The sequence below is a fragment of the Canis lupus genome, chromosome 24 (genome assembly GCF_011100685.1).
Source record: "Canis lupus familiaris isolate Mischka breed German Shepherd chromosome 24, alternate assembly UU_Cfam_GSD_1.0, whole genome shotgun sequence".
NCBI classification, from domain to species: domain Eukaryota; kingdom Metazoa; phylum Chordata; class Mammalia; order Carnivora; family Canidae; genus Canis; species Canis lupus.
Genome location: NC_049245.1, coordinates 16195779 through 16222668, shown reverse-complemented (window position 1 = coordinate 16222668; position 26890 = coordinate 16195779). Strand labels below are relative to the sequence as shown.

Below are 26890 nucleotides of genomic sequence, written 5' to 3'. Positions count from 1 at the left end.
AAGAAAGGACAGGTTCAGGCAAGGTCACCTTCCTTGTGGGGAAGGGCAGGAGGTCTAATTAGGGGATTACCTCATCTTTTGGGAGATGGAGGGCCCATGAGACAAATGACCTCATTGGTGCTGATCAGAAAATTTCCTTCTGACTGGTTAAGACTAATTTCCGGGGGAAGCTGAAATTGCAATTAGTTAGGTGTTAAGCCCCAGCTTGGTGACTTGGTCTAAGTGATGCCTTTGGGGCCTATGGTTTTCAATAATTCCACTTCCCCCACCTTTTGAGCAGATTCACAGCTTAAAGGACAAATGTAATCAAAATTTAAGGCAAGAGAATATTGTTTTAGTAGGCAGTATCATTATTGGCAACACTGTGACAATGGAAACATTTCCAAATAAGTGCTTTTAAAATGCTCTCTTCACACCATTAGTCTCTTTCAAATACCAATTAGATTCTCACTCATTTCACAATTTCTTAAAGGAGAGGTTAAGAGTATTTATTCTTTTGAAAGCACTCAGAGGTTTACCACTGACGGCCACTTGCCATCACAGACAGGTCATAAATTTGGAACACGTTCTTTTGAAAAAACAAGAAGTGCATATTCCAGGTATTTTTCCATGTGATAACCAGGGTGTCTTAGGGAGATCAAAGATTTTCATGGTCACTCTCTTTTTCTGAAGTATCATGAAGATTCCACTGTATTTTGGGTGTCTTGTATTTATAACATGAATCTCAGTGATAATCTCCCATACAGCACATCGTGTAAATCGGCCTGGGACTTCTTTGCTACAGTAACTTGCCTCCTTGCCTATACTAACTTACCTGTGAATGAAGCAATGAATGAATTTTATGTGTGGCTTCTCTCCCTGTAATCCTCTAATGGAGCCGTTTTATTTACTCCAAAAGTAATCTCTCCAACAGTGGTCACACCTTACAGTTTGGACATAAATCATTCTTTTCATGAAGTATGTAATTTGGTAGTAGGATTGTATCTTGTCTGGTTTATATTTATGGGTTTGCATAATGTAGAATCTTGAAAGGCTGGTTGGGCAGAAAGTTCTAGATTGACTGTGATTTTCTCTTCATACTTTCAAGAGATTTCCTAGCCAACAAGAACTCTGCTCCCACTTAACTGCTTTTCCTTGCTAGGAAATCTGTCTTTTCTCTCTGATCTAAAGACTTTCTCTGATCAATGGTTGGCCTTAGTAAGATGTTCATTTACGGTGGTTTATTTTGCTTGGGATTTACATTTCCTGAGTTTAAGGATTTTTGTCTTCAACAATTATGGAATATTCTTAAGTTTTCTTTTTTTTTCTTTTTTTTTTTTAATTTTTATTTATTTATGATAGTCACACACAGAGAGAGAGAGAGAGAGAGTCAGAGACATAGGCAGAGGGAGAAGCAGGCTCCATGCACCGGGAGCCCGACGTGGGATTCGATCCTGAGTCTCCAGGATCGCGCCCTGGACCAAAGGCAGGCGCCAAACCGCTGCGCCACCCAGGGATCCCAAGTTTTCTTTTTTGAATACTTGCCTGTCTTCCATGTTTCTCTCTAGAACTCCTAGTAGATGTACATTGAAACTTTTCATCCTACCTATAGCATTTTCCATTTCTACCTTTTTGTGTTCTTTATTCAACTGAGTTTTTATTTTTATAACTTATTTTAATTTTTTTTGAGAGTGCATACTTGTGTGAGTGAGAGGAGGGGTAGAAGGAGAGGGAGAGAGAATCTTAAGCAGGCTCCACGCTCAATGTTGAGCCTGAGTTGGGGCTCGCTCTCACAAACCTGAGATTATGACCTGAGCTGAAATCAGGAGTTGGATGCTTAACCCACTGAGGCACTCAGGTGCCCCTTAACTGTGTTTTTCAACTTGACAATCAGTGCGCTTATTTAATTTTAAATTTCTACAACTAAGTTTTTAATTTCCAGAGTTTCTATTTGGTTCCTTTTTAATATTGCCTCTTCTCTTTCACGAAGATGATTTTTATCTTTTAATTTCCTTAAGGATTCTTTTTTAAAAAATATTTATTTAAATTCAATTTGTCAACATATAGTCTAACACCAGTGCTCATCTTAGTGCCCATCACCCTCCTTAAGGATTCTAAACACTGGGCAGCCCTGGTGGCTTAACGGTTTAGCGCCGCCTTTGGCCCAGGGCGTGATCCTGGAGACCTGGGATCAAGTCCCGCGTTGGGCTCCCTGCATGGAGCCTGTTCCTCTCTCTGCCTGTGTCTCTGTGCCTCTCTCTCTCTCTCTCATGAATAAATAAATAAAGTCTTAAAAAAAAAAAAGGATTCTAAACACTTATTTTATGGCTTTTTCAGATTGTTCTATTACCTAGAATTACTGAAACTACTAATCTTCTTGTTTGTTGGGTCTTCTGTCTTTCTTTTATGGTGGTTCATGAATTCCCATGGTTGGTAGTTTTTATTGTGAGCTCATTTTTTAGGGGGTTATTGTTTTCTCTAGAAGACCCATAGATGCTAGATTGTGAGTACTTCCCTCCAAGTATTTTTGTAATTACATTTGGTAGGGCTTCACAGGTTTTGTGGTCCTGGGCCAGTTTCTATTTTATTTTTTTCAGAATTCACTTATCATACAAGACATTTAAATTTAGTTCCACATTCACATGTGGCACAGGACTTGGCTCCAATTTCTCCAGAGAGACTTTTCATTTCCCCACATAGAATCCCATGCAAGGATGAACTTCCTTACGGCTTCCTGTGGCAGATGGACAGTTTTTATACTCCCTGTTAAACAGAGAAGGCGTCCCTTTCAAGTTCCTGCCTTGAGGCATTGGCCTCAGTCCTGTGTCACAACCTTACAATAGGCCCGAAGCTTCATCTCCTAGCTCTCCCAGGGATTAAAATCCCAGTCCCAAACCATGAGAATCTACATTGTGGCCCAAATCCTTCTGTGGGTTGGAGGCTTCATTTGTAGATTTAGATTCCCTCTGTATTTCCTGCAAGCTGGACTTTCCCAGTCTCACTTTAACACTGGTCTCTATTTTTACTTTATCTAGCTCTCAGACATATTTATAGCAAGACCGAAGTTTGGCTTAGATCAGATGCATTTAGATCAGATACTGGAAACCAAAGTCCATTGTTTATATTGTGAGTTCAATAGATTTTGTTTAGAAAAAAAGAGCTTCACTGTTAAAGACAGAAAGATCCATTAAAAACCACAGGACTAGCTCAATGCTTTTCTACTGGTAAGAAAAGGAAGCCCAAGGAAATGGAAATGAAGAGTTTTTAAGGGTCACAAATGCTGAGGAGAAGGAGTAGAACTCTAGTCTCCTTTCTCCTTCCCCCCTTCCTGTTTCCTTTCTTCTTTAGTTCTTCCCTCCTTCTCTTCCTCCTTCATTTCTTTCTTCCATGAACTATATTATCTATTAAAGTCAACATCTTCAGACCCTGGCAGATATAGTGACCACTGTGAAACATGAGGACAATTCTGTGGGTTTCAGCAAAGCAATCGCACCAGAGCGAAGGGGATGTAGGGCTTAACCCCAGAATGTCATCTCCTTCACTGAAAACATCTATATAAAGGGAACTGTCATTATTTAGTTTGTGAAGAGCCAGATTTCCTCTAGGCAGAGAATATGGCAACTTATTCTCTTCATCGAATGATTACTAGGGCACCTGAGTGGCTTAGTGGTTGAGTGTCTGCCTTTGGCTCAGGGTATGATCCCGGGGGATGGGGATTGAGTCCCACATCGGGCTCCCCACGGGGAGCCTGATTCTCCCCCTGCCTGTGTCTCTGCTCCTCTCTCTGTGTTTCTCATGAATAATAAATAAAATGTTTTAAAAAACACTGATTATTAAAAAATTATAAGGACGTATTCGTGCATTCAAATTACTACCGTTTTTTTTCTGTAGCTCTGATGATAACAGTATGTATGGTTGCAACCATTTATGCCACAAAAGCTAAATTAAGGATCCTATTGTATGAGACCACATTAAAAAAAAAAAAAAAAAGCAACCTGTAGTAACCCAGGGAAAAAAATTGTTACCTTTGGATGCTTGTTTCTCATTTATACTTTATTTACTGTTCACTCTTTCTAAGTCTTTCTTTGCATCATGTGTTATCAACAACAACTTGTGTTTCTTTTCAAGCCAACTGGCCTACTGAAGTGTCTGTTTGTTAAGAAAAGTCAACGAGCCATAAAGTGACCTGAGTAACTGATAGAACTTTAAAGGAGCCTTATTCTTTTCATCTTAACACACCCTGGCACCATCACAAATGTGGCAGTCTTTTCTTTCCAAGAAATAAAAAACTCTTCAGCCCTTTTAGTAGTTTCAGATTGATCTGATGTGACTTGGGTATTTATCAGAAACATTTTAACAGGCAAAGGTAGATAAACCGAGTTGACTACTCTGTATAAGCCCAGCACCAAAGTTCTAGAGACAACTGATTTTTAAACCATGGAAGAACCTTCACGTGGTGTCAAATCTTAAGCCTCAGGGATGACTAGTCTAGTCTAGCATATATGTTCACTAACTGCTGACACCAGCCATGTTTACACCACTGTTTATTGAGCACCACTGTTTACTATGAACCAGGTACCATGCTCAGTGCTTCATATATGTTATTTTATTCAATCCCCCCAATAAACCAAAAAGCAGGTATATCCCCCATTTTATAGTTCAAGAAACTGAGGCTCAGGCACATGACAATGCCCAAGGTAACTTAGCTAGTGTGTGTTGTCAAGCTAGGATTCAGCCCATTGTCTGTCTGATGCCAAAGACATCATGCTTGTTTACCTTACCTTTGAACCAGGAAGCTGTCTAGTGCAGGTTCAATTTAAATTCCTGGACTCTCTACCTGCAAGGCTTTGTTAAGAATAATTCCCTTCCCCTTTAAGGGTGACTTACCTAAATAACTTGAGATTATCTGCAAGTTTAGGGATATCAGTAATGTCCTCCTAAGGAGAAATAGATAACATTTCATAAGCAGTTAATTAGGTGGTGTTGAGACTCTATACCTGCACTGTCCAATACTGTAGCCAGTCGCCACATGGAGTTATTAAAATCTGAATTAATTAAAATGAAATTAAATGAAAAACTCAGTTCCTCAGTTATACTAGCCAGATTTCCAGTAGTTGCCCCAGCAGGTGGTGAGTGGGCAGGAGTGAGATGGGGCACACACAGGGCTTTCTGGGGGACACGCAGAGTTCTCATTCTTGATTCGGGTGGTGATTTGGGTGATAATACACATTTGTTAACCTGTACATTTTTGTTTTATTTTTTTCCTGCTTTTCTGTATGTGTCATGTGTCATACCAATGAAAAAAGAGATGAAAAAAAGTGACCAGGCACTACCATTCAAGTTAAAAAGCTGATTTAGAAAAACTACTTTTATGTACAAAGTATTTTACAAATTTTGTCTCAGAGCCAGTAAATCTAGCTACATCTAGTTCACTGATTAACTTCTCAAAAGGAACTTGGCTCAAAGTTCATTCTGCAGTGTAGGTTGGTGCCTACTTTCTAAATGAAAAGCCTATTGTTTAGCATCACATGAAAATTTTGAAGAAGGGAGGAGAGAATTTTTTCATTTATTCTGAGAATATGTATATTCTCAGAGTATATAAATATTATATCTAGTTAGTGGAGGAAGTCAACAAAAGAGAACTCCAATTTCATGGGGCCTGTGTCTCCTATAAATGTGAGACAGGCTCTGAATTGCTATAGAATCTTGGCATTTAGTTTGTATGAAGTATTTGCTTTTGCATGACACCAACTTCCCATTTTAAGGAAATGAATCATAAGGAAGCAGGCATTAAATACATAGAATATAGTGATTCATTTTTTTCTCTTATTTATATCTAATTATAATAGATCCACCTATCTAATTCAATGTGGATTAAACTAACAGTGACTCCCACGAATCCCAAACAAAAGTATGGCACTCAAAAGATGACTCAAACAAGAGAGGCATTCCGATTATAAAGCCACCCTTTGGCCACATTTCATGGATAAGGAGATGATAAAATAGTTGTATTATTTTTGTGTAACTGGAAAGTTTTTGTCTACTTCCTGAAGTCAAAAAGGTGTCCCAGAATAAAGGCCCCCACTGTGTCAACCTTGCCCAGTTGTGGGGCATGACTAGGTCAATAGAGAATAGGCTTTATATCTGTGAAGCATCTTCTCCAATTCTCATAGCCAGCCATACAATAGACTGGGTGGTTCTCTTTGATCTGAGTGAAGGGACAACTTCCAGAATCCCTATGAGTGAAAAAAAAGCCTTTGGTGGTGGTAGTCTTTCCCTCATATGCCACAGCTTATCCCTAAGAAATACATACAAAGGTACTGTCATTAATAGCACTGAACATATCTCACAATCCCTTCCAGAACTGACCTGAGAAAAGCCAGTCAGTTCTTGTTAGCTGTAAGCTTGTGACAAGTATGTTTTCTTTTTTCAAAATCAGGTCAAATATTCTCTTATTTATGATAAAGAAGAGCTCATTTACATTTGTCAGAGTCCATCAGAACACAGCCACAGTTCTGAGTTACCAGAGAAGTTCATACCAAAGTGTTGTCCGTTTTTCCACCTTCTAGGGTCACTTCCAAATTAGAGAGTGCTGCTTCTACTTCATCCACCTCAGACTCATTTGTAAAATCCTGTGTTTCAGCTGACAAGGACAGTTTGCTAATGTGATACTACAATGTAAACAGAGGTTGTGGAAATGTTATAAACACAAACGCATCCATTAGCCCTTTCCTCTTTTTGCAGACAACTCCCCTGTAGTTCCAAACACCTCCTGGAAAGAGATTTCCCTCCTATGAAGGGGAAATGACATTTTAATCTGAATTATTTTGAGATCTATGGTTAGCCAATGTTCCAACTTGATTCTTCGCCATCACTGGTTGAACTGGTAGGGGGGATGACATAAGAATCACAATACCAATGCCTTATATAAGAGGGGCACCTGTGTAGGTTATGAAGAATATTTTAAATTTAAATTGGCTTCCTTCACAGTTCTTTCCTTGAAGAAAACAAAAACAGTATGAAGAAAATGAAACTTTCAGAAAACAAATTTGCTTTGTTTTCTTCCAGAGAAAGGGTACTGAAATTTCTATACCTGCAGTGCTGCAAAGATCAACATTTCTTCTTCCGTACAGTCAATTTCTTCTAAGAGAATGGCCCACCTGGCTTGTTCATAGAGTTGGTTTATTCGGACAGCGTCGTACTAAAGAAAGAAACAGGTAGATAGATGTGTGTTGGTTGGGAGCGGGGGCACATATTTATATTTCTCAGTACAAAAACTCTGCAATAACTGAAGCCATTCCTTGTTAATTAGATGCAAGAAACTTTGCTCAGGTAAGTGAAACAAACACCTATCTTTCCACTGCCCCAGCTCATTTTGCTTCTGAACTTAGAACTTCTGTTGTCAAAATATTTTCCAGAGCCTCTTCAAGAGGCCAAACAGATTCCATTGTTTCTTCCTCTCTTTTATCACACTTCCATTGGTAGGAAAAAACCATTGTCCCCACCTATCTACAGGACTCTCTTCAGTTTCTTGTGAAACTGTAACTCTGTACCCATTAAACCATAACTCCTATTTTTTTCCTCCCATGGGTACACAATTTACTATATCCTTAGGAAAAAAAAGAAAATGACTGTGAGGGAAATATGGAGGAGGAATAGAAAAATAGATTGTCTAAACAGATTTATCACGGGTTGGTTAGCATTAGTTTATTTTTCCTTTTGCACTAACCTTATACACACTAGAAAAAAGGTGAGATAAGGGGTATAAAGATCCACAGCAAGCCCAAACCAGCAAATAGCACTGCTACAAGGTGCAGGGGGAAATGGAACCTTCCATGGAGGCATGTTCCCTCTCAGCAGTGCTCAGGACACGGTCAAGGCAAGACAAATGCAAACTGAAATGTGTGGCAGGCTGGGAGCTGTCAGTCTAAGGACCTTAAGAAAGTCTGTCTTTGCTTTGGGAACTTTGCCAGGTGGCATGGCACCCCTCAGGAGCTAGCCCCACTAGCCTCCCCAGACAAACCCAAGCAGAACACACGTGAAAATATTCACAACAGCATTGTTCATGACAACTCCAAACTGCAAACATTCCGGTGTCCCTTGACTGGTGACCGGATAAATGGGGCTCATGCACAAGCGGATGTGGTGCAGCAGTAAGAAGGAGCGTGCTCCTGGGGCACGTGAGAGCACAGGGGGGCCTCAGAAACCTGCCCAGTGAAAGATCCAGATGTGCAAGCTTACACACTGTATGATTTCACCAATGTGAAACTTCCAGAAAAGGTAGGGCTGGAGACAGAAAGCAGAGACCAGTGGTGGGCTAAGGCTGGGGGCAAGGATTGACCACGGATGGGGTACGAGGAAATTTTTGGGGTGATGCAAGTGTTTCACAGTTGGACTGTTGCACAACCATATGAATGTACTACAACCATTACATTAGAATTTTATAGCATGTAAGTGACATGGCAATCAAGATGCAACAACTAAAAAAATTTACACCATACACACCAAAACCCACAACGCCTGCCCCCCACAAAGACCTCTGCTTCACAAACAGTTTAAAGACAACACCTAGGGGCGCCTGGGTGGCTCAGTCAGTTAAGTGTCTGCCTTCGGCTCAGGTCGCAATCCTAGGGTCTTGGGATCAAGTCCTGCATCAGGCTCTCTGCTTAGTGGGGAGCCTGCTTCTCCCTCTGCTCTTCACCCTGCTCATGCTCTCTTTCTCTAAAATAAATAAATAAATAAACTCTTAAAAAAAGGACAAAATCTAAATAGTGTGTGTGCTGCCAATAAAATCTGAATTGGCCTGTACTGTCTGTCTGTCCACCAGTGAGTCTATAATCCTCATTCTGTAGTTTTAGTGAGAGTAAGTTAAATCACTCGATAAGGCTTTTCTCTCAAAGGTACTCAGTAAAGATCTACAAAAAGTAATCGCTTCCACACCTGAACAAACCTAACTCCCCTGCCACCCCCCCAAAGCCAAATAAAACAATTCCTTGAGAGAGTACTGGTTAAACAAAAGTTACTTACATTACAAATTGACATGGGAGAACAGGATCTAGTACAAGGTGTTATAAAGGACAGGATAAACCTGGGCTCCCATGGAGGAACACTGGCTTTCTCTGGGGCAGCCAGCGGAGCTCTGCAATTTCTTCTTTGGGGCCTTCTTCACGTTCCCCCTGAGACTCTAGAACATCACGAGGTCCTAGGTTTTCAGGGGTCACTTATTAACAGGCATTCTGATAGGTTTTTTTTTTCTTTCTGAAAACTCTGTCAGTGGTTTCCCCAACTTAGAAACAAATTTTTCCCTTGGTGGGGATTGGCTCCTCTTCCCCTTCCTTAGCCCTAGATTTCTTTTGTCATCTGGTTTACTGAAAATAGAAATCCCAGACTGGAAGCACATGGTTTTTGCCACCTCTACTGCCTGAATCCCTGTTTCTCCTCATCCAGCCAATTCAGTAAACCCCTCTCTCCTTCCACCAACCAAACGAACAAATAACAAGACCTGCTTCCTATAACTCTCTCAGTAAAGAGTTATTTAGATCTAATCACGGAGGATTCCCTATTAGCTGGGAGGAAGCTAATTCAGTATTATATATAAATATATATATATATATATATAAAGTATATATACATATAAATATAAATATAAATATATATGTAAATATATATAAATCCAGTATTCTCTAGGACTCTTATTAAAACCAATGTGTCTGGGGCACCTTGGTGGCTCAGTGGTTGAACATTTTTTTTTACTCTTATAATTTTTTTAACTAAGTAGTCCCCCCAAACAGGAGGTAAGTGTTAGTATCCCCTTTTTACAGTTTTGTAAAGCTGTGTTAGGCAAATTCAGAGAGGTTAAGGAGCTATGGATGATCTCTTAGGGAATAAGAGATGGGTTTGAAATTAAAGTGACATTGGATCAAACCCAAGACTTTGCTCTTTGGCTTTGGTTGTGATCCCAATGTCCCTGGAATTGAGTCCCTCTGCCTGTGTCTCTGCCTCTCTGTGTCTCTCATGAATACATTTTTTAAAAATCTTAAAAACAAACAAACAAACTGATGTACCTTTTCTCTATTGAACTTTTAAAAAATACTATGAATTATTGGAGTTATAAAATTTTTTATTCATATATTTAAATAACAGATAATAGATACTGAAGGAATTAATTTTGAATGAATTCTAAAGAGACGAACGTATAATAAAAAGTCTCCTTCTCTTCCTTGTTCCTTACAAATGCTGGTTTCTCTATGGACTGTTTTGTACCTTGTTCTTTTTCATTTGATAAAACACCTTGCATTTGTTCTACATCAAAAGAAAGTTGATTCATTCTTCTTAGCAACAACACTATATATGTATCATAATGTATATAATCACTTCCCTATTGATGGATGTTTAGGGAGTTTCCAATTTTCTTCTTCAAATAATGTAGCAATAACTGTTCCTGGGTACAGACATATTGATCCACATATTTGAATGTAACTGTGGTATAAGTACCAAGGATTTGCTATGTCAAAGCTATGTAGAATTGTAATTCTGATAGATATTGCCAAATTGCCTCCCATAAGGATCAGATTAATTTGCACTGTGATCAATAAGCAGGGTATGAGAGCCATTTTCTCCACACTCTTGCTAAGATAGTGTGTGAAGCTTTTTGATCTTTACCAATACAAGGCTAAAAGCCATCCTAGTTCCTTTTCTCTTAACTATGTGTTCATATTCTTTGCTCATTAGGCTACTGGGTTGTTGGTCTTATTATTGATTTCTGGGAGCTCTTTATTAGGAATATTAGCCTTTTGTTTATAGTATGTGTTGCAAAGACTTTTTCACTTTGTATATAGTTTTTGGGTGTGGATAAAATTTTGATTTATGAATAAGTACCAATATTTTATGGATTCTGGGTTGTATATTTTTAAGATATATTATTTTTGAAATTTTGTATATTCTAGTATTTTGTATATCTGAGATTTTAATCAGTACCTGTAACCGGTGCTACAGCCTCCCTGCATCTCTCTTCTGAAAGGTGGAGAAGCTCCCTGATTCTACTATCCACTTTGGTTCCCATTTGTAGGATGTCTTGTCTGTTTTACAATGGCATTATGGGTGCTATCTTTGCTCTTCTTGATTTGATTGTAGATTCTATGAAAACATGAACTGCATCTTAAGTTTCTGTATTCCTCTATCTACTCAGCACCTAGTAGAAACTTGGAACTAAACTTGGTTATATTTATAGCATTCCATACTCTAGAAGAGAGGGGAAAGAACTCTAAAGTGGTTGGGGATCACTGTTCCTGTGCCCTAAAGCCATATCCCCAAAGCCTGAGTCTTCCTGTTACTTTTGGGTTGACAGCTTCTATTTGGCTATTAGATTCAAATAGGTTTTGTTTGTGAGCCATGTGGAGAGAACTCCTTACCAATTGAGAAAACATGATCATTCATAGCACCCTTGAAAAAAATTAAAACAAAACCCCCCTCCTTTTTAGGAGAAGCTGTAGTTTCTCCTGAAGGTTTTATCGAGGAGCCAAAATTTGCTCTTTTGCCATGATTTGGTGAAAGTTACATGCTCCAGTCACAAGCTAGGTCCATGGGTATTAAGGTAGATCTAAACCAAAGACTGGGAAGGAGCTGCACAGAAGTGACAAGGAATAAGGCTTATTTTGAAGAAGAAGCCAGTTGAGGAAGCAGTGCAACTTGAGATGTACCTTTGAAGATCATATTTAAAAATCAGGGTCAAGGAGAAGACAGTGCCATGAGAGGCAGAATCACTGTTGTGGATGAGAAAGGAGTTTACACAGAAGAGGTGGCCTGAGGCAGGCTCCTCAAACAAGTGCCTGGCAATGAATGGAAAAGAGCAACAAGCATATGGAACTGGGATAAAATCACCCTGTGCACTCGGAGGGCCTGTGGCTCAGTTTATATTCTCTGTATTTGGCCAGCTGAGTGCTGACTCACAACTCCACAAACTGGCCAAACAGGGGCAAGGAAGGGGCAGAAATTCAGAGGATTTATTTCACCACTCAGTTGTCCCAGTACACTTCAGGTGGCAGATGTGTACTTAATGAGAATTGATAATCAGCTGGGGTCCATCCTTTTTTATTTATTTATTTATTTATTTATTTATTTATTTATTTATTTATTATCTATCTATCTATTTATTTATTTATTTATTTATTTATTCATTCATTCATTCATTCATTCAGATGGTGCCTCTTTCTCATCTCCAAATCAGCCCTGTGATGGGGAGTGTGGTATGCACCATCATGGGGTCCTGGCTTATTCACAGAAACCTGCTCTTAACCCTGGCTCTGATGCTCCTTCCTCCCTAAGCATTAAGGATTCCAGCTCTCTGAGCCACTCTCCTTTTTCCTTTGTTCACGTGGATGGATGGGGTGGCACGAACCATGCTGGGCAGCTGACCATGCTTGTTAGAAACTAAAAGATGAAAATCTAAAGACAGTTTACATTCATTGGTCTAACCTTGCAGAGTTACACAAAAGATTACACAGATTAACCCTAATTCTGATAACTAAATGACTCAATTTTACGCTTCCAGGCCTTGACATTGAAAAAAGGAGAGAGAGAAGAGAGCAAGGATCTTACTTTGGGATTCAAGTCAAAGAAAGTGTAGTATTTAAATCGTAACAGCAGCTGCTCATCCTCCTGGATGCCTTGTTCCATAAGTGAACGTGAAGAGTCCAGCCAACTAGAAAACAATAGGATGACTTTTAAAAGTCAATCGATTTTACACACGTTATAGTATTACCTAATGTGTTTATATACATACTTATATACATATATACATTTATACACACACATATGTAAATGTAAGTGTGTGTATATTTCTTTGAACAAAGCCCGAGTAATATACCCAAAAACCTGTAAGGGGGAGGACTTGATAATAGCTTATATTTGCATTTTATATTATAATTTTTATGACGTTCCAAGTGCTTTTTCTATATATATTTTGTTTACATTGATTCTTTAACCCAGTTAAGAAGCCAATGCAGTTGGCATTTTCTCAGTGTTATGGGTGAGAACATGGAGTCTTAGTGACATTAAGTGCTGTGTGCAAGGTCATGGGCCTTGTCATGGAACCAGAATGAAAATCTGTACTTGTTGACTTCCTGCACTGCCTCTTGTCTACACCAGCTGGTCTGACTCAATGCTGTGTCTATCTTACTGGCTAGAACTTTCTGCAACAATGGAAATATTCTATATTGCCTAGTCCGACAGAGTACTCACAGTCACACATAGCTACGGAAGATTTAAATGCGGCTGGTGCCACACTTTAATTTTAATTAAATTCAAATGTATATATAAATATCCACCTGTGGCTAGTGGCTCCTGTACTGGATAGTACAGTTCTAGAGTTGAGAAATAAATACTGCATAGCGGGGAGGGAGTGGGAGAGGTGGGGAATAAGAGTGAACAACAGAATGAGGTGGGGATGAATGCCATCCAGTCCCATGGAGAAGATGGCCTGAATGTCCCTTCTATCAGGCCTTAGGGGGAAATAAGGATGACTGAGATACAATCACTGTCCTTAAGGAATGGACAGTCCTGTGAGGGGATGGTGAGCCTCATAGTAAAGGAACATGGTGTGGGAGCAAGTAGAGTGTCACAACAACTACAGGGAAGTGAGTCCTCTAGAATCCTGTTATCTGAGAAGGAGACGGATGCAACTGGGTCCTACAGGACAAGCAAGGGCCAGCTTGAGCAGGATGAAAGGAGGAGAGGCCTGGAGCAGAGCAAAGGTAGTGACAGAAGAGTGTGTGTGCACCAAGGGGGGATGGGGTATGTGAGCACACAGGACGGGGACATCTGCTGGGCCAGCTCTCACAGGGAGTGGAATGCTATGAACAAACGACTTTATTTGGTGAACGGGGGGAGTGAAAGAAATGGTGGTTTGAGAAGTGGTCTGGGTATATGTTCTAAGATGACTTCAGAGCTGAAGGACTCATTAAAACACTTAAAGGGAGATGTGATGTCCCCTTGGGGGATGTTGGCCCGGTGAGCCACCTGGATCTCCCCGCTGCCACTTATAACTGATCTCCATCCCACCAAATGCACTTTGCACATAGATAGGGACAAAGAATTTGTATTCACATACGACAATCCATTGAGTTACCTGAACACAAATGTCACACCTTAAATGTATGGCAATGACCAAAGGCGGCAGTTTCCCCTTCTATAGCTAAAAGCGGCGTTGACTTTTGCTAATCGTGTACAATCCCCAGGCGTGCTAACTTAAAAATTAAATAACCCCCTCTCCCCAACTTCTGTGGCATCTTCTTACTGTATCAACATCACTTCACAGATGCTGTGAACACAGAGAAGCAAAGTGGAGCCCCGTCCTTACCCTGCGTTAAGCTTGGCTTTGTCAACCAGTGACCGAGGCTGGTACATATCAGCCAGTGCTTCTGGTGACTGCGGGGGTTGGCTGAATGCCAGGATGCTGCAGTTTTGTTCTGTCAAAGGGCTGTCACTGAACCAAGTCATGGTGGATGATGCTGGCGTTCCACTGATGGGGTCATATGTGGGAGTCATGGTTTTACTGTATAAGCCAGGACTTACTGCAAAGGCGAAGGGAAGCATACACAATGAGATGAGGTTCAAGGCGAGGAATCTTTGGAAAAATAAGGACTAACATTGCCATACTAAAATGGATTTTGAATTTGAATTTGTGTACCATTTCAACTAAGGAGATGAGTTATGGCTGATGGGAGAGGACTCATGGAAGGGCAGAGAACTTACAGGCTGTAAAAGCTTATAAAAACCAACCCAGACAAACGTTGGGGACCATCTCCTTGTCAATAATTCAAAAATTTGGGATGCCTGGGTGGCTCAGCAGTTGAGTGTCTGCCTTTGGCTCAGGTCGTGATCCCTCAGTTCCGGGATCAAGTCCCACATCGGGCTGCCTGTGAGGAGCCTGCTCCTCCCTCTGCCTCTGTCTCTGCCTCTCTCATGAATAAATAAATAAAACCTTTAAAAAATAATTCAAAAATCTGTTTCAGCTGTGAGTTTTGGCACCATCAGAGAACAGAGGATCTCCCAAGAGTGTAGGTACAGACTATATTTTTGGGCAAATCCTTTCAACAAATAACAGTACTTGCCAATTTTAAGAACCCAGATAGTTGGGAGTTTATACACCATGCAGTCTGTGTAAGGAAAATGGGAAAAGTGCCCTTTATTCTTTGCATTGGAATATACTATGCAAGAAGACTCTTGCTGCAAGCAAGCTAGGGATTGATTTGCTTTTGTATAAAAAGACAAGGATTACGTCTTTCCAGAATTTTTACCTGCCCTCTCATTACATGCCCAATGCAAAATAAAATTGAATTCAGGAAAGAGTCACCTGAAGATAGAATCAAGAAGAGATCCAACTAATTTCTTTTCCTCCCAAATTCACGGCAAATTTCCCTAAAGTTTTGCATTCATCAGAATATAATATACAAGGTTAAAACAATGAGGTATACAGTCAGTAGAGTCTGTGACTCTTGATCTCAGGGTCATGAGTTCAAGCCCCACGCTTGGCATGAAGCCTACTTAAAAAAAATAATGAGCTACAAAACAAACCTAATTTAAAAAATTCTGTGAGTTCTAAAATTAATTGCATATCCTTTCTTCATCACAGAAATCCTGCAATTTTAGTCTTTTTTTGTTTGGGGGCGTGGGGAGGGGAAGAAAAGGGAGATGAGGGAAAGAGGAATAGAGGGGAGGGAGATTTCTTGGGATTTAAAAAATCCTTGGATTCAAGAATGAAACACAACAATAAAACATCTGTCATGAATCATACCTGGTGGACCTACAGTCGTTGGAGAACACTCCAGGTTTAAAATATCTTCAATTATGGGCTCCTTGTTACTTTTGTCTTTTTTTTTCTTCTTTTTAAAATAGTCACCAGAAGGCTTTAACAAGGAAAGTTCTTCTGATCTTCTAATATCTAACAAACAAATAAATATAAAGAAGAATGAAAACCTATCAAAAAGTAAAAAAGAGGGAGTGCCTGGCTAGCTCAGTTGGAGGGGCATGTGACTCTTGACCTCAGGGTTGTGAGTTTAAGTCCCACGTTGGGCAAAGAGATTACTAAAAATAAATAAAATAAAACTTAAAAAAAAAAGTAAAAAGTAAATTACATCTAAGACTCAAGAGTCATGCTAGGCATCTGAAATGATTGCTCAGGAAATTCCTGAGAAGTAAATGTTACTAGATTACATCCCTTTGGTAGAAATAAAAGGGGAGGGATGTTTGGGTGGCTCAGTGGTTGAGTGTCTGCCTTCGCCTCAGGTCATGATCCTGGGATCCTGGGATCAAGTCCTGCATCAGGCTCCCTGCAAGGAGTCTGCTTCTCCCTCTGCCCTATATCTCTGCCTCTGTCTCTGTTTCTCTCATGAATAAATAAAATTTAAAAATCTTAAAAAAAAAAAAAAAGAAATAGAAGAAAAAGAAACAGACCAGAGACTCCTAAAACGGTTGTGTGTGTGTGTGTGTGGGGGGGGGGGGGGGGGCAGTGGGTGTGTCAAAGAGTGGAGAAAGCTTTAGTCCAATAAAATTTCTAGTTGTTTTTTTAATTTATCATGAAAATATTTCAAAGATACCCAAAGCAAAGAGAATGGCCCCCTCATGTTTTCATCACCCAGCTTCAACAACTACCAGTACTTGCTGTTCCTAGTCATCTACTTACTACCAGTTTTTCCCTCTTTTTCTTTTTTAGTTTTTTTTTTTTAATAACAATGAAGAACCCCACCTTTTTCTTTATAGATCATAGTTCCTGAGACCTGTCTCTTATACTGTGCCCAATTGCTAATTTCATCCCTGTGGCAGACAGCACTGGTGCCCTGCCCATCTCTTCTTGGCCCTCACCACTTCAGTGTACCCTGATCCGACTTCTAGAGGCAGCTAGGACAAGTGTCTTTCTGACCGAGGGCTTGCTCTGGATGCCACAGTCTGCACTACCCAAATGTTCATGTAACAGGCGAAACAAGTTCAGAGAATTAACATTTCCCAAGAGCAGCCCTCCATGACTGACAAGACTCCTGCTCCCTCACCCCCTGGCAGGGAGAGCTCTGAAGCATGTTTACATCATCTCCCAGAGGCCCCCGACTGCCCCAAATGCAACTGGATTGGTGATACTCTCTTATTGGTGGCCTTGTCTTTCCAGTCTTACTTCCTCACCCCCAACCAGTGTTTTCTGGAATCACCTCCACACCCCAAAATAAATGTTTGTACTTGAATTCTTTTTTTTTTTTTTTAAAAGATTTTATTTATTCATGAGAGACACACAGAAAGGGGCAGAGACACAGGCAGAGGGAGAAGCAGGCTCCCTGCGGGGACCCTGATGCGGGACTCAATCCCAGGATCCTGGGATCACGCCCTGAGCCAAACCAAAGGCAGACGCTCAACCACTGAGCCACTGGGTGTCCCTGTGCTTGAATTCTTGTCTCAGGGCCTGCCTCTGGAGCACTCAAACCCAAGATAATTCCCATTTTTCCCATTCATCAGATATGTTTATAACTGCCATTGCCAATCAGAATTCCTGGTAACCATTAACCACACTGGGCTGCTTTATGATTCCAAGTAAAAGCCAAGGAAATGTGGATGTTAGTCTGAAAGCAGCTTTCCTGGAGGCAAATGTACTGATTCCATAGGTGCTGCCATTTTTCAGTTTAAATACTGCTTAGTGCTGAGGCTGAGGCTAGCAGTTTAGCTCCATCCTCTTCCCCTGTAACCAAGGATGCTCAATTGTCAGGTTGCAGTACACACCTGTGCCCATTCCAAATGTATAATTTATGTATGAGACCACGACATGAATCAGAATTTCCAGCAGGAGCATTAGAAACAAAACAACAAAACCAAACCAAACCTGCATCTCCAAGCCCAAGATTTGTGTCTTGTCTTCTCTTTTTAAGAAAATCCATCATATTGCTAAATTTGATTTAGCTTCCGTTGAATAGATGTAAAAAAAAACAAAACAATGACTAGCAATGCCAGGTTGAGGGGCACTGGGGTGGTGAGCTCTGTAACAGCAGGTTCCATTCATTTGTTCACTTAACAATTAATGAGCAGTGAATGTGTGCCAGGCATTGTTAGGAACACGGGCATGCTCAATTAATGGTTTCTGCCTTCACCCTATTTCATGCCATCACAGTCTCCATTGCCCAACACTGGAACTCCTAATCCTGCGTATACTATTAGAGCTTTACTTTTCTTTTCCTCTGCCAAATATCTCCTTTTAATATCTTATTTTTCTTACTTTTAAATTATTTTTACATTCATTGTTTATTTTCTGTCTCTGCATCCTAGAATGTAAGCTCAAGAAGGGAAGGGGTTTGGGACTATTTTTATTGCTAACCAATCCCTAGCACTTGCCACAATGGCTACATAATCAATATATATTTGTTGGAAGAATGAATGAAGAGTTGATAGTTTAATGGGGAAGACAGATTACTCACTCGTATGTTGTAAATACTGTATTCAAATGCCAAATCTTTGTCTTGGAGCCAGAGAATGTGCCTACACACTTTCAAAGAATATAAAACAAGAAAACCTTCATGACACAGCGTTCACTTCCATTATAGAGGTTCCCCAGATAAATGGTTTGGGCAGTGTTGTCCTTAATGATTGTTAAAATCGTAAGAATTAGTTTTCAATCCCTAATTAAGTGTTCCTTCCTGCTTAAAATAAACTCCTCAAATAATTTTTGTGGATACGGTATTTACTGTAGTGAAGTGTTTGTAAAGCAATTAAGACATTGCAACACCATTATCTCAAAAACAATAAAGATACATCAGCTCTATGGTGATGACGATTTAATAGAACTTCTTATTTGTCTTAAATATAATGATATTAGTATGGCTTAGAGGAATGATTTTTTTTGGGGGGGAAGTCTTAATGAGTTTGTTTTTTCTGTCTACAGATCTGTTTTGAAATAGTGTTAAGCTGGGGCACCTGGGTGGCTCAGTGGTTGAGCACCTGCCTTTGGCTCAGGTCGTGATCCTGTGGTCCTGGGATGGAGCTCCGCATCCAGCTCGCCACAGGGAGCCTGCTTCTCCCTCTGCCTATGTCTCTGCCTCTCTCTGTGTCTCTCATGAATAAATAAATAAATAAGCTTAAAAAATAGTGTTAAGCTCTGGGGAAATGAATCTGATTTACTCCAATGATGTTCCATTTGGTTTAACTCTACTTACATGGCTGAAGTCCCCAGAACTGGGCTTGAAAAGTATGCTTACTAGGGTAAGATAAGTGTCCTGTAAAACCAACCGCCTGTAGGCAGAAAGCACATATAATTTTCCTGTCCTCCCTTACTAACAGTCCAAAGGGCATGGGGCCTCTCCAGGGTACTCACTCAGGATTTTGCAGATATCACTGACAGCTTTAAAAACCACAGCGGAGAAGCTGACTCGCAATCGCACTGTCTTCACATTCGGCAGGCGGAGGCGAAGTATTTTGTGCTGAGGGGTGAAGAGAAGCTTTGCATCTGCCTGGACTCCATATTTGTCCAGAGTCCAGTGCGTTTTCAGAAGCCAGCAATGTTTCTGTTCCCACCAAAGGGCAAAGTCTGACCAGTCTTGGGATATTTCTGCAAAAGTGGAAAATACGATGAAGTGAAACAAGAGAGAACTCTAGGGTCCATTCCATTGTGTGTGAGAGCTGAAACACAAATGGTCTTCGGCTCCCTGTCTCCTTTGACAGTGGGCTCTCTAAGGTGGGGCAGGTAGAAAACAGAGGCTGAACCTTCCTTATCATGACTGTATTTAAATACAGTGAAAGAAACAGACACAAACACATTTTGTTCTTGTTAAAGTAGCCTGAGTTCTTTTCCCTAAGGCCCTTTAGTGCCATGGTCCTTTCTAGGAAAGCCAGGGGCATTTGACTTTAATCAAGATTATTTCTCCACTAGAAACAAATCCTTCCACGTTGGATCACAAAGGACTATCAGTAACTCCCAAGGTGTGCACAGAAGGACTTTAAAGTTGACACTTCCCCCTCTCTATAATGTCCAGCTCTTTTATCCCAGTACCACCCGATTCCCAGTTTCCAAAGTGTCTACACCGAGATAAGCTGAATATTTTCTCTCTCTTGATGTCAGCATCAATTCTTTTCTCTCCTTCAATGCTGACATTGAAGTTGAATCTTTTCCTTTTGTCAATGTTGGAACCAATATTCAATCTTTTATTTGTTTTGTAAAAAAAAAAAAAAAGTTTCTCTTTTTCTCACTTTATGTCAGAAAACCTTTCTTTCAATGCTGTTAGAAGTATAAATGCTGTAACTATTTTAGAAAGTCCTATTACACAGTCATTCCTCTCTGAGCTATACCCCAACAGCAATGCCTCTATATACTCACCAAAGACATGCAGTATAGCAGCCCTATCTGTAGGAGCCTGAAAATGGAAACAACCCAAATGCCCATCAATAGGTAAATGGGTAAATTGTGGCATAATCATATGATAGAATATCACACAGCAAATGAAAGTAAATGAGCCAAAACTTTATGCAACAATATGGGTAAATCTCACAGACATAATGTTAAGTGAAAGAAAGCAGATGCATTAAGAGTATATCCTACACGAGTCCACCTATATCAGTTTAAAAACAAATAAAATTATTCCTGTGGTGTTAGAATTTAGGATAATGGTTTCCCTTGGTGGGGCAGTGACTGGGAGGGGTCAGAAATGATACTTGGGTGGGGGAGTCAGTAATATTCTATTTCTTTTCTTTTTTTTGTTAAGATTTTGTTTATTCATTCACTGAGAGACCACAGAGAGAGACAGAGACATAGGCAGAGGGAGGAGCAGGCTCCCTGCGAGGAGTCTGATGTGGGACTCGATCCCAGGACCCCAGGATCATGCCCTGAGCCAAAGGCAGACGCTCTGAGCCACCCAGGCATCCCAGTAATATTCTATTTCTTGATCTGAGTGGAAGTTACATGACTTTGAAAATTTGTTGATTGGGACACTTATGATAAGTACACTTTTCTGCATACATATTATACTTCAGTGAAGACTTACTTAAAAAATCTCTATCTCATTAGTGTAAATGAAAAGTCAACATCTGGACAACCTGAGATAGAAGATAAAACAAATCAGAGAAAATAGAACACTACTAAGTTCCAGGTTAATCACGTTGATTCCTGATGTAAAGACTCTGACCCTTAAGACTTCTCTTTCTTTCTTTATACCGAGAGAGTAGTGCATAGTGGATATATGGTAAAAGACCCATTAGCACTGAACTGACTTTATCACTGAAAAATCAAACATTAACAAGAGAATTGACACAGCAATCGAAGGCCGTGCCACCTGAAGTCACCTTAGATGTCACCAGGGGGATAGGGCTGTCGAAACATGGTTTTATACCCACTGGGGAGCTTTAGTTTGTCACCAAAGACTCAAGTTTTTACAAGAGTGGTTGGGAGGCGGGGTTCAGTTTATGGCTTCTGCAGGATCCTCTATTTTTCTTTCTCCTGTGGGAGGGGGCTTACTCTCTGAGCTATTACAAGAATCATAAGCAGAACAACTTAGATGGTCAGACAATCTGGATCAGCCATTTACTGTTAGCGATAGAGAGGTTTTTAAACATAGGGAAACCATAAATAAACAGTAACTTACTGATCTGTTCTACTAACTTGAGCATCACTCCCCCAACATGCAGGTCTCCGGACACTCTCAGCGTGACATCTTTCTGCTCCTCCTCATTTGGATCGTCAACTCTGACAATGAGCTCCCAAGAAGCAGATACAAAGTCGCTGGATGAGAGCATCGTGGCAAAGGCGGGTATCTGCCACACAAAAAAAGCAGACACAGATTAGAATGTGAGAAGGAAACTGGAGCTTGTCAGTAGATATTAAATTTAACATCCTAACTTTAAAGACAAAAAGTCCTATAGAAATGGTCTCAGGCCTTCCAAATTAACGTGACTTTATCTTTCCATTCCCCCCAGGAGCACTGGCCTATTGATTTTCTGTGGCTGCCCAATCAATGCCTCAATCTTTGCTTTGTGTCTGTCTACTTCTCTTGGCTTTCTCTGAACTACTATTGTGACAGCAGGTAACAAATCATGGCAATCCTTGGTATCTTAAAAAACATCAACTTCACTGAAGTGTAATTTGTGTATAACAAAATGCATAGATTTTTTAAGAAGTAGGCTCCATGTTGGGGGCTTGAACTCATAACCCTGAGATCAAGACCTGAACTGAAATCGAGTCAGGCACTCAACCGACTGAGCCATCCGGGTACCCCTGCAGAGATTCTTCTTTGAGTGTAGTTGACACACAATGTGACATTAGCTTCAGGTGTACAATATAATGATGCAACAACTCTATATGTTATGCTGTGCTTACCACAAAGATGCACAGATTTTAAAGGTATAGTTTGATGCCTTTGTTATATGCAAATTATGCCTTGATAAAGTTTACTTTGGAAAAGGATGCCATTAATATCTTCCTCTATTTTATTATATTCCTTCCATAAATATTGATGACATCTGATATGAAAATTCAAACAATGGAAGTATAGCAAAATAGTTTTCTTTTTTTTTTTTTTTTTTTTTTTTTTTTGCAAAATAGTTTTCTATTTCAGTCATATAATATGTAGTTTTACATATGAAGATATAGGGCATTAATAATTATTGTCACGTATTTGACTTACTTGAGCTATCATTTTATATCATATCAAAGTTGATAAATTAAGTGCATCATTTAAGGTTTCAGACATACCTCTGGCAAAAGATTTAAAATAGGAGTGACAGACATACAAAGCCCACTCTTGAAGATACAGATGGGGTGAGAACTTCAAAACCAGAATTTTCCTCCTATCAGAGGAACAAAAATAAAACAAGCTAAGCAGTATGAAAACTGAAATGTTTCAAGGATTAACAGGAACCCTGGAATCCAAAATTGGCAGAACTTTAAATGATGGCTCGGTGTTACTTTTAAAAGGAAGCAAATGATACTACCTCTCCTATTTTAATATTTAAAATAAAAATCGGCCATTTAAATGATAATAACACATCCTTTTCACTTTACTATGTAAAGACAGCTTATGAGAAATCCATGTTTTCATAAGGCCTATTTTTGAGAAACATCAGTGCACTCAAACTCCTAAGAAGGGCCTTCTCTGATGGAAAGTGCATGAGTCCCTTGGGGATCTTCTTAACCTCAGATTCTGCTCAGCAGGTCTGCGGTGGAGGTGGAGACCCTGCATGTATAATAAGCTCCAGGTAACACTGATCTATGGCTCACACTTTTGAGTCTAAACAGCCATGTGAAAAATTGACTTCAGAACTCAGTTCCTGCCTTCCATCTACCCAAATCAATATTAAGCCAGGGACTGTGGTGACACCTGAGGATCATTATTTTTAATAATCAATAATTACACCACCAATGTCATACTAGTTTTGTGCGCATTTGAAACTGCTCACATTTGAAAGCATAAGAGAATCTCAAAATATACAAAAAGATACACTGCAAATCTGAATGGGCTCAGGACAGACTTTATTTGTTCAAATCAAATTCAAGGTTCAGAAGTAGCTCCTTGTGTTTGTGTGAAGGATGTAATGCTTGCACCTCCCCAAGCACAGAGGCACACTTGGAGACCTGCATGAGCAGTGAATGCTACTTAATGACTATATGGGGCCTACCCACTCGCTTTACTGTCATCATCAGGCTCAAGTATCTTGTTATGTTATACACTTAGCTGGTGCTGTGGATATGAACCACTAATTTGTGTTATCTCCTTCCTCGGCTCAGCAATCCCATTAGAAATGAGGAAACTCAGGCTGAGAGGTTAGGCAACTTGTTGGAAGTCATGCAGCAAGTTATATGGTGGAGCCCAGACAGAAATCCAGGTCCTTCTAACTCCAAACTCTCCACCATTACATTGGGACATGTCCTTGATAAAACTGCAACACCAATCTGAAACAAACCTCTTCAAACCGCATGAGCTAAACTCTCTTAGCATTTCTACTAATATCTTTCCCAGTGAGGAAGCAATAAAGATAACCCCATAATGTGGCACTGAACTGATCTGACTTTAAGATCCTCACAATTTCTAAAATGCTATGCTGTGAGGTGTAGCTATTTAAAAAGTTTGTACTTTAAAGTGACTCCTTCCTGGGTCAGACATTGGTTTTTTCCTAACTTGGGCAATCAAAACACTTCTCTGAAACCAAAAACCCCCCACTTCTCATGTAGGCAATATATAGTGACTCCCTTACAGCGAAATTCAAGCTAAAATTAGACAACCTGGTTTCCCCACATTCCTCTCCTATCTTTCTGCACCTTCATTTCTGAGTGAACTTCTCATTCGCAGCAAGCTGTTACTTGTTGAGGGGAGCAGCGAACTGCAACCCGGAAAGCACGTCGAAGGAGACCAGAACAGAAAGCAAAGCGCACCGGCCGACCTGCCTTCCCTGGGGGAAGCCCAGCCGTCCACCTCCTCCTGTCCTCCCGGCCTACAGAAAATGCAACAAAGGACAGACAGAGAGACAGGCAGCCAGACAGCCAGACAGAAGGAGGAGGGACACGGCCCCTGACGCTTCCCCTGGAGTTCAGAGAGTCTGTCAAAGGCCGCCCCGCCTGTCCCTGGCCAGTTCTGCAGGGTCCTGGGGCCAGAGGGAGTGAGGTGGGTTGGACCGAAACCTGTCCTTGACCCCTAAGGGCAGCCCCGGAGGCTAACTGGAGACTATTTTGCAAGGCCAGACAGGTAAGGCCGGAGAAAGCGGCCACACGCCGGGGACGTTATTTGCATTTCAGCAGCTATTCACGTGCAGGGCGCTGCGCAAAGGAAGCCGCAGGGAGCTCCAGCCCCCCGCCCCCCGCCCCCCGCCCCCCAGCCCCGGCACCCACCTGCTCTCCCGCGCCCGTGGCCCGCAGCCTCGCCGGACGCCTGCGCCCCCGGAGCCCCGCCGAGAGGCGCCCCAGGCCCGGCGCGCGCGAAGCGGGGTGCGGGGTCCGAGCTCGCGGCGGCGACGGCGCTCGGCTGGGCCCGCGGGGCTGCGCGCGGCCGCGGCAGGGAAGCCGCCGGCTCCCCGCCCCGCCCCGCCCCGCCCCCGCCCCGCCCGCCGCGGTCTCCGCCCCGCGGGGGGTGAAGGCTCGCCCGGCCCGGGCCTGCCGGGTCTCGCTCGCCCCCGGGGAGGAGGAGCGCCCCGCAGCGCGGAGAGCACCGGCGGGGCCCGAGGGCTGCGGCCGGGAGAGCGCGACCACCTGCGCGCTCCGCCCGCGCCCCTCCGGCGACCCCGGCACCCCGCCCCTTGCGGGCGCCTCCAGAGCCCGGGGTCCCCGAGGCACTTCGCGCCCTCCCCTGCGGGAACGCCCGTCACCCCCGCGCGGGGGCCTCTGCCCGGAGACTCCCGCCTCCCCTTTAAGGAGCCTGGGGGCGGACACGCCTGGGGGGCTCGGCGCCGAGATCGGCCTTGGCCTTGGCCCGGGGCGGCATCCCGAGGTCCGGGATCCAGCCTCGCGTCGGGCTCCTTCTGGGGAGCCCGCTTCTCCCTCTGCCCGTGTCTCTGCCTCTCCCCGTGTCTCTCATGATTAAATAAAATCCTAAAAGGTAAAAAATAAAGAGCCCGGGGGACCTGGGACGGCCAGGTGGAAGAAACAAGAGCGGCTCACCTCTGAGTAAGAGGGTGATGTCAACTCCCCCGCCCCACGCTACACCCATTGAAGACCCGGGCAACGCACGGCCACGCCTAGGCCGGCATCCGGTGGCTCACCTCAGGCTCACAGCTGGTGTCCCAGGTGGCCCTCCGGTTGGATTTGCTCCCAAAGAAAGCTGGGCACCCTGGAAGGATGGGTGACTTTGGGCAATGTGCACAACCTGTCCAAGCTTCCTTGGTTCATGTTACACATACCTGTTGAGTGTTCACTACGTGCCAGGCATGGGGCTGAGGTCTAAGGATGCAGGAGTTTAATGAAACAGTCAAGGCAATGATAGTTTCCTCATCTGTGAAATGGGTGGAGAGATGGAATGTCCATCACCATTCCAGGTGGGATTTCATTCAGCCCATGACAGAATTTCATGCAGTGTAATATATAGGCTTTAGCCCTTTACACCAAGTATGTAAAGCTTGTGATGACTTAATTTAAAATGGAATCAAATTTAGAAGTGGAATCCTTCTTTTTGCTTGAACATTAACATATTCAGCCGTTATAACGGTTTTGAAAGTATTTTACATTCATTTTTTAAAAGGTCAGTTGACTGGGACGCCTGGGTGGTTCAGTGGTTGAGCGTCTGTCTGCCTTTGGCTCAGGTGGTGATCCTGGGTTCCTGGGATGGAGTTCTACATCCGCTCCCTGCAGGGAGCCTGCTCCTCCCTCTGCCTATGTCTCTGCCTCTCTCTGTGCGTCTCTCATGAATAAATAAAGAAAATCTTAAAAAAAAAAAAAAGGTTAGTTGACACTGATTTCAAGGTTGTAAGTTCAAGCCCCACATTGGGTAGAGAGATTATGTTAAAAAAAACCTTTAAAAAGATCAGTTAAATAGTTGTTAGCAAATGTGGGATTTTTTTCTTTTTTTTAGTTTGAATTCCAACTTGCCAACATATAGTGTAACACCTAGTGCTCATCACATCTGTGCCCTCCTTGATGCGGGTCCCCCAGTTACCCTGTCCTCCCCCTTACCTCCCCTTCAGCAATCCTTTGTTTCCCAGAGTTAGGAGTCTCTCATGATTTGTCTTCTTCTCTGATTTTTCCCCACTTAGTTTCCCCTCCTTCCCTTACGATCCCTTGCACTATTTCTTATATTCTACATACGAGTGAAACCATATAATTGTCTTTCTCTGATTGACATATTTCATTCAGCATAATACCCTCTAGTTCCATCCACATCAAAGCAAATGGTGGATATTCATCCTTTCTGATGGCTGAGTAATATTCCATTTTGTGTGTGTGTGCATATGTGTGTGTATATGTGTGTGTGTG

At 41.8% G+C, this 26890-nt stretch overlaps 1 protein-coding gene and 1 long non-coding RNA gene across 3 annotated transcripts in view; one reads left to right on the top strand and one right to left on the bottom strand.

The window, feature by feature from the left end:
* Positions 1 to 21796, top strand: part of LOC111092063 — a 40443-nt gene extending 18647 nt beyond the window's left edge. Inside the window, exon 4 of the long non-coding RNA XR_005377637.1 lies at positions 21625 to 21796. This is a non-coding gene — a long non-coding RNA (uncharacterized LOC111092063). The remainder of the gene's footprint in view (positions 1 to 21624) is intronic.
* Positions 1 to 24925, bottom strand: part of FERMT1 (fermitin family member 1) — a 36542-nt gene extending 11617 nt beyond the window's left edge. The window contains exons 1-10 of one of the 2 annotated variants that reach the window (XM_038571649.1): positions 24818 to 24906; positions 22688 to 22782; positions 21582 to 21750; positions 19322 to 19555; positions 15773 to 15919; positions 14336 to 14549; positions 12577 to 12679; positions 7073 to 7180; positions 6519 to 6650; positions 4867 to 4916 (exon numbers count right to left, since the gene is read on the bottom strand). In XM_038571649.1, coding sequence (XP_038427577.1) covers positions 4867 to 4916; positions 6519 to 6650; positions 7073 to 7180; positions 12577 to 12679; positions 14336 to 14549; positions 15773 to 15919; positions 19322 to 19555; positions 21582 to 21750; positions 22688 to 22723 — 1193 coding nt within the window. In that variant the 5' untranslated portion in view covers positions 22724 to 22782; positions 24818 to 24906. Of the gene's footprint in view, positions 1 to 4866; positions 4917 to 6518; positions 6651 to 7072; positions 7181 to 12576; positions 12680 to 14335; positions 14550 to 15772; positions 15920 to 19321; positions 19556 to 21581; positions 21751 to 22687; positions 22783 to 24817 lie in introns of both variants that reach the window. The other variant, XM_038571651.1, reaches the window with a different exon arrangement.
* Between the last annotated feature and the right edge of the window lie 1965 nt (positions 24926 to 26890).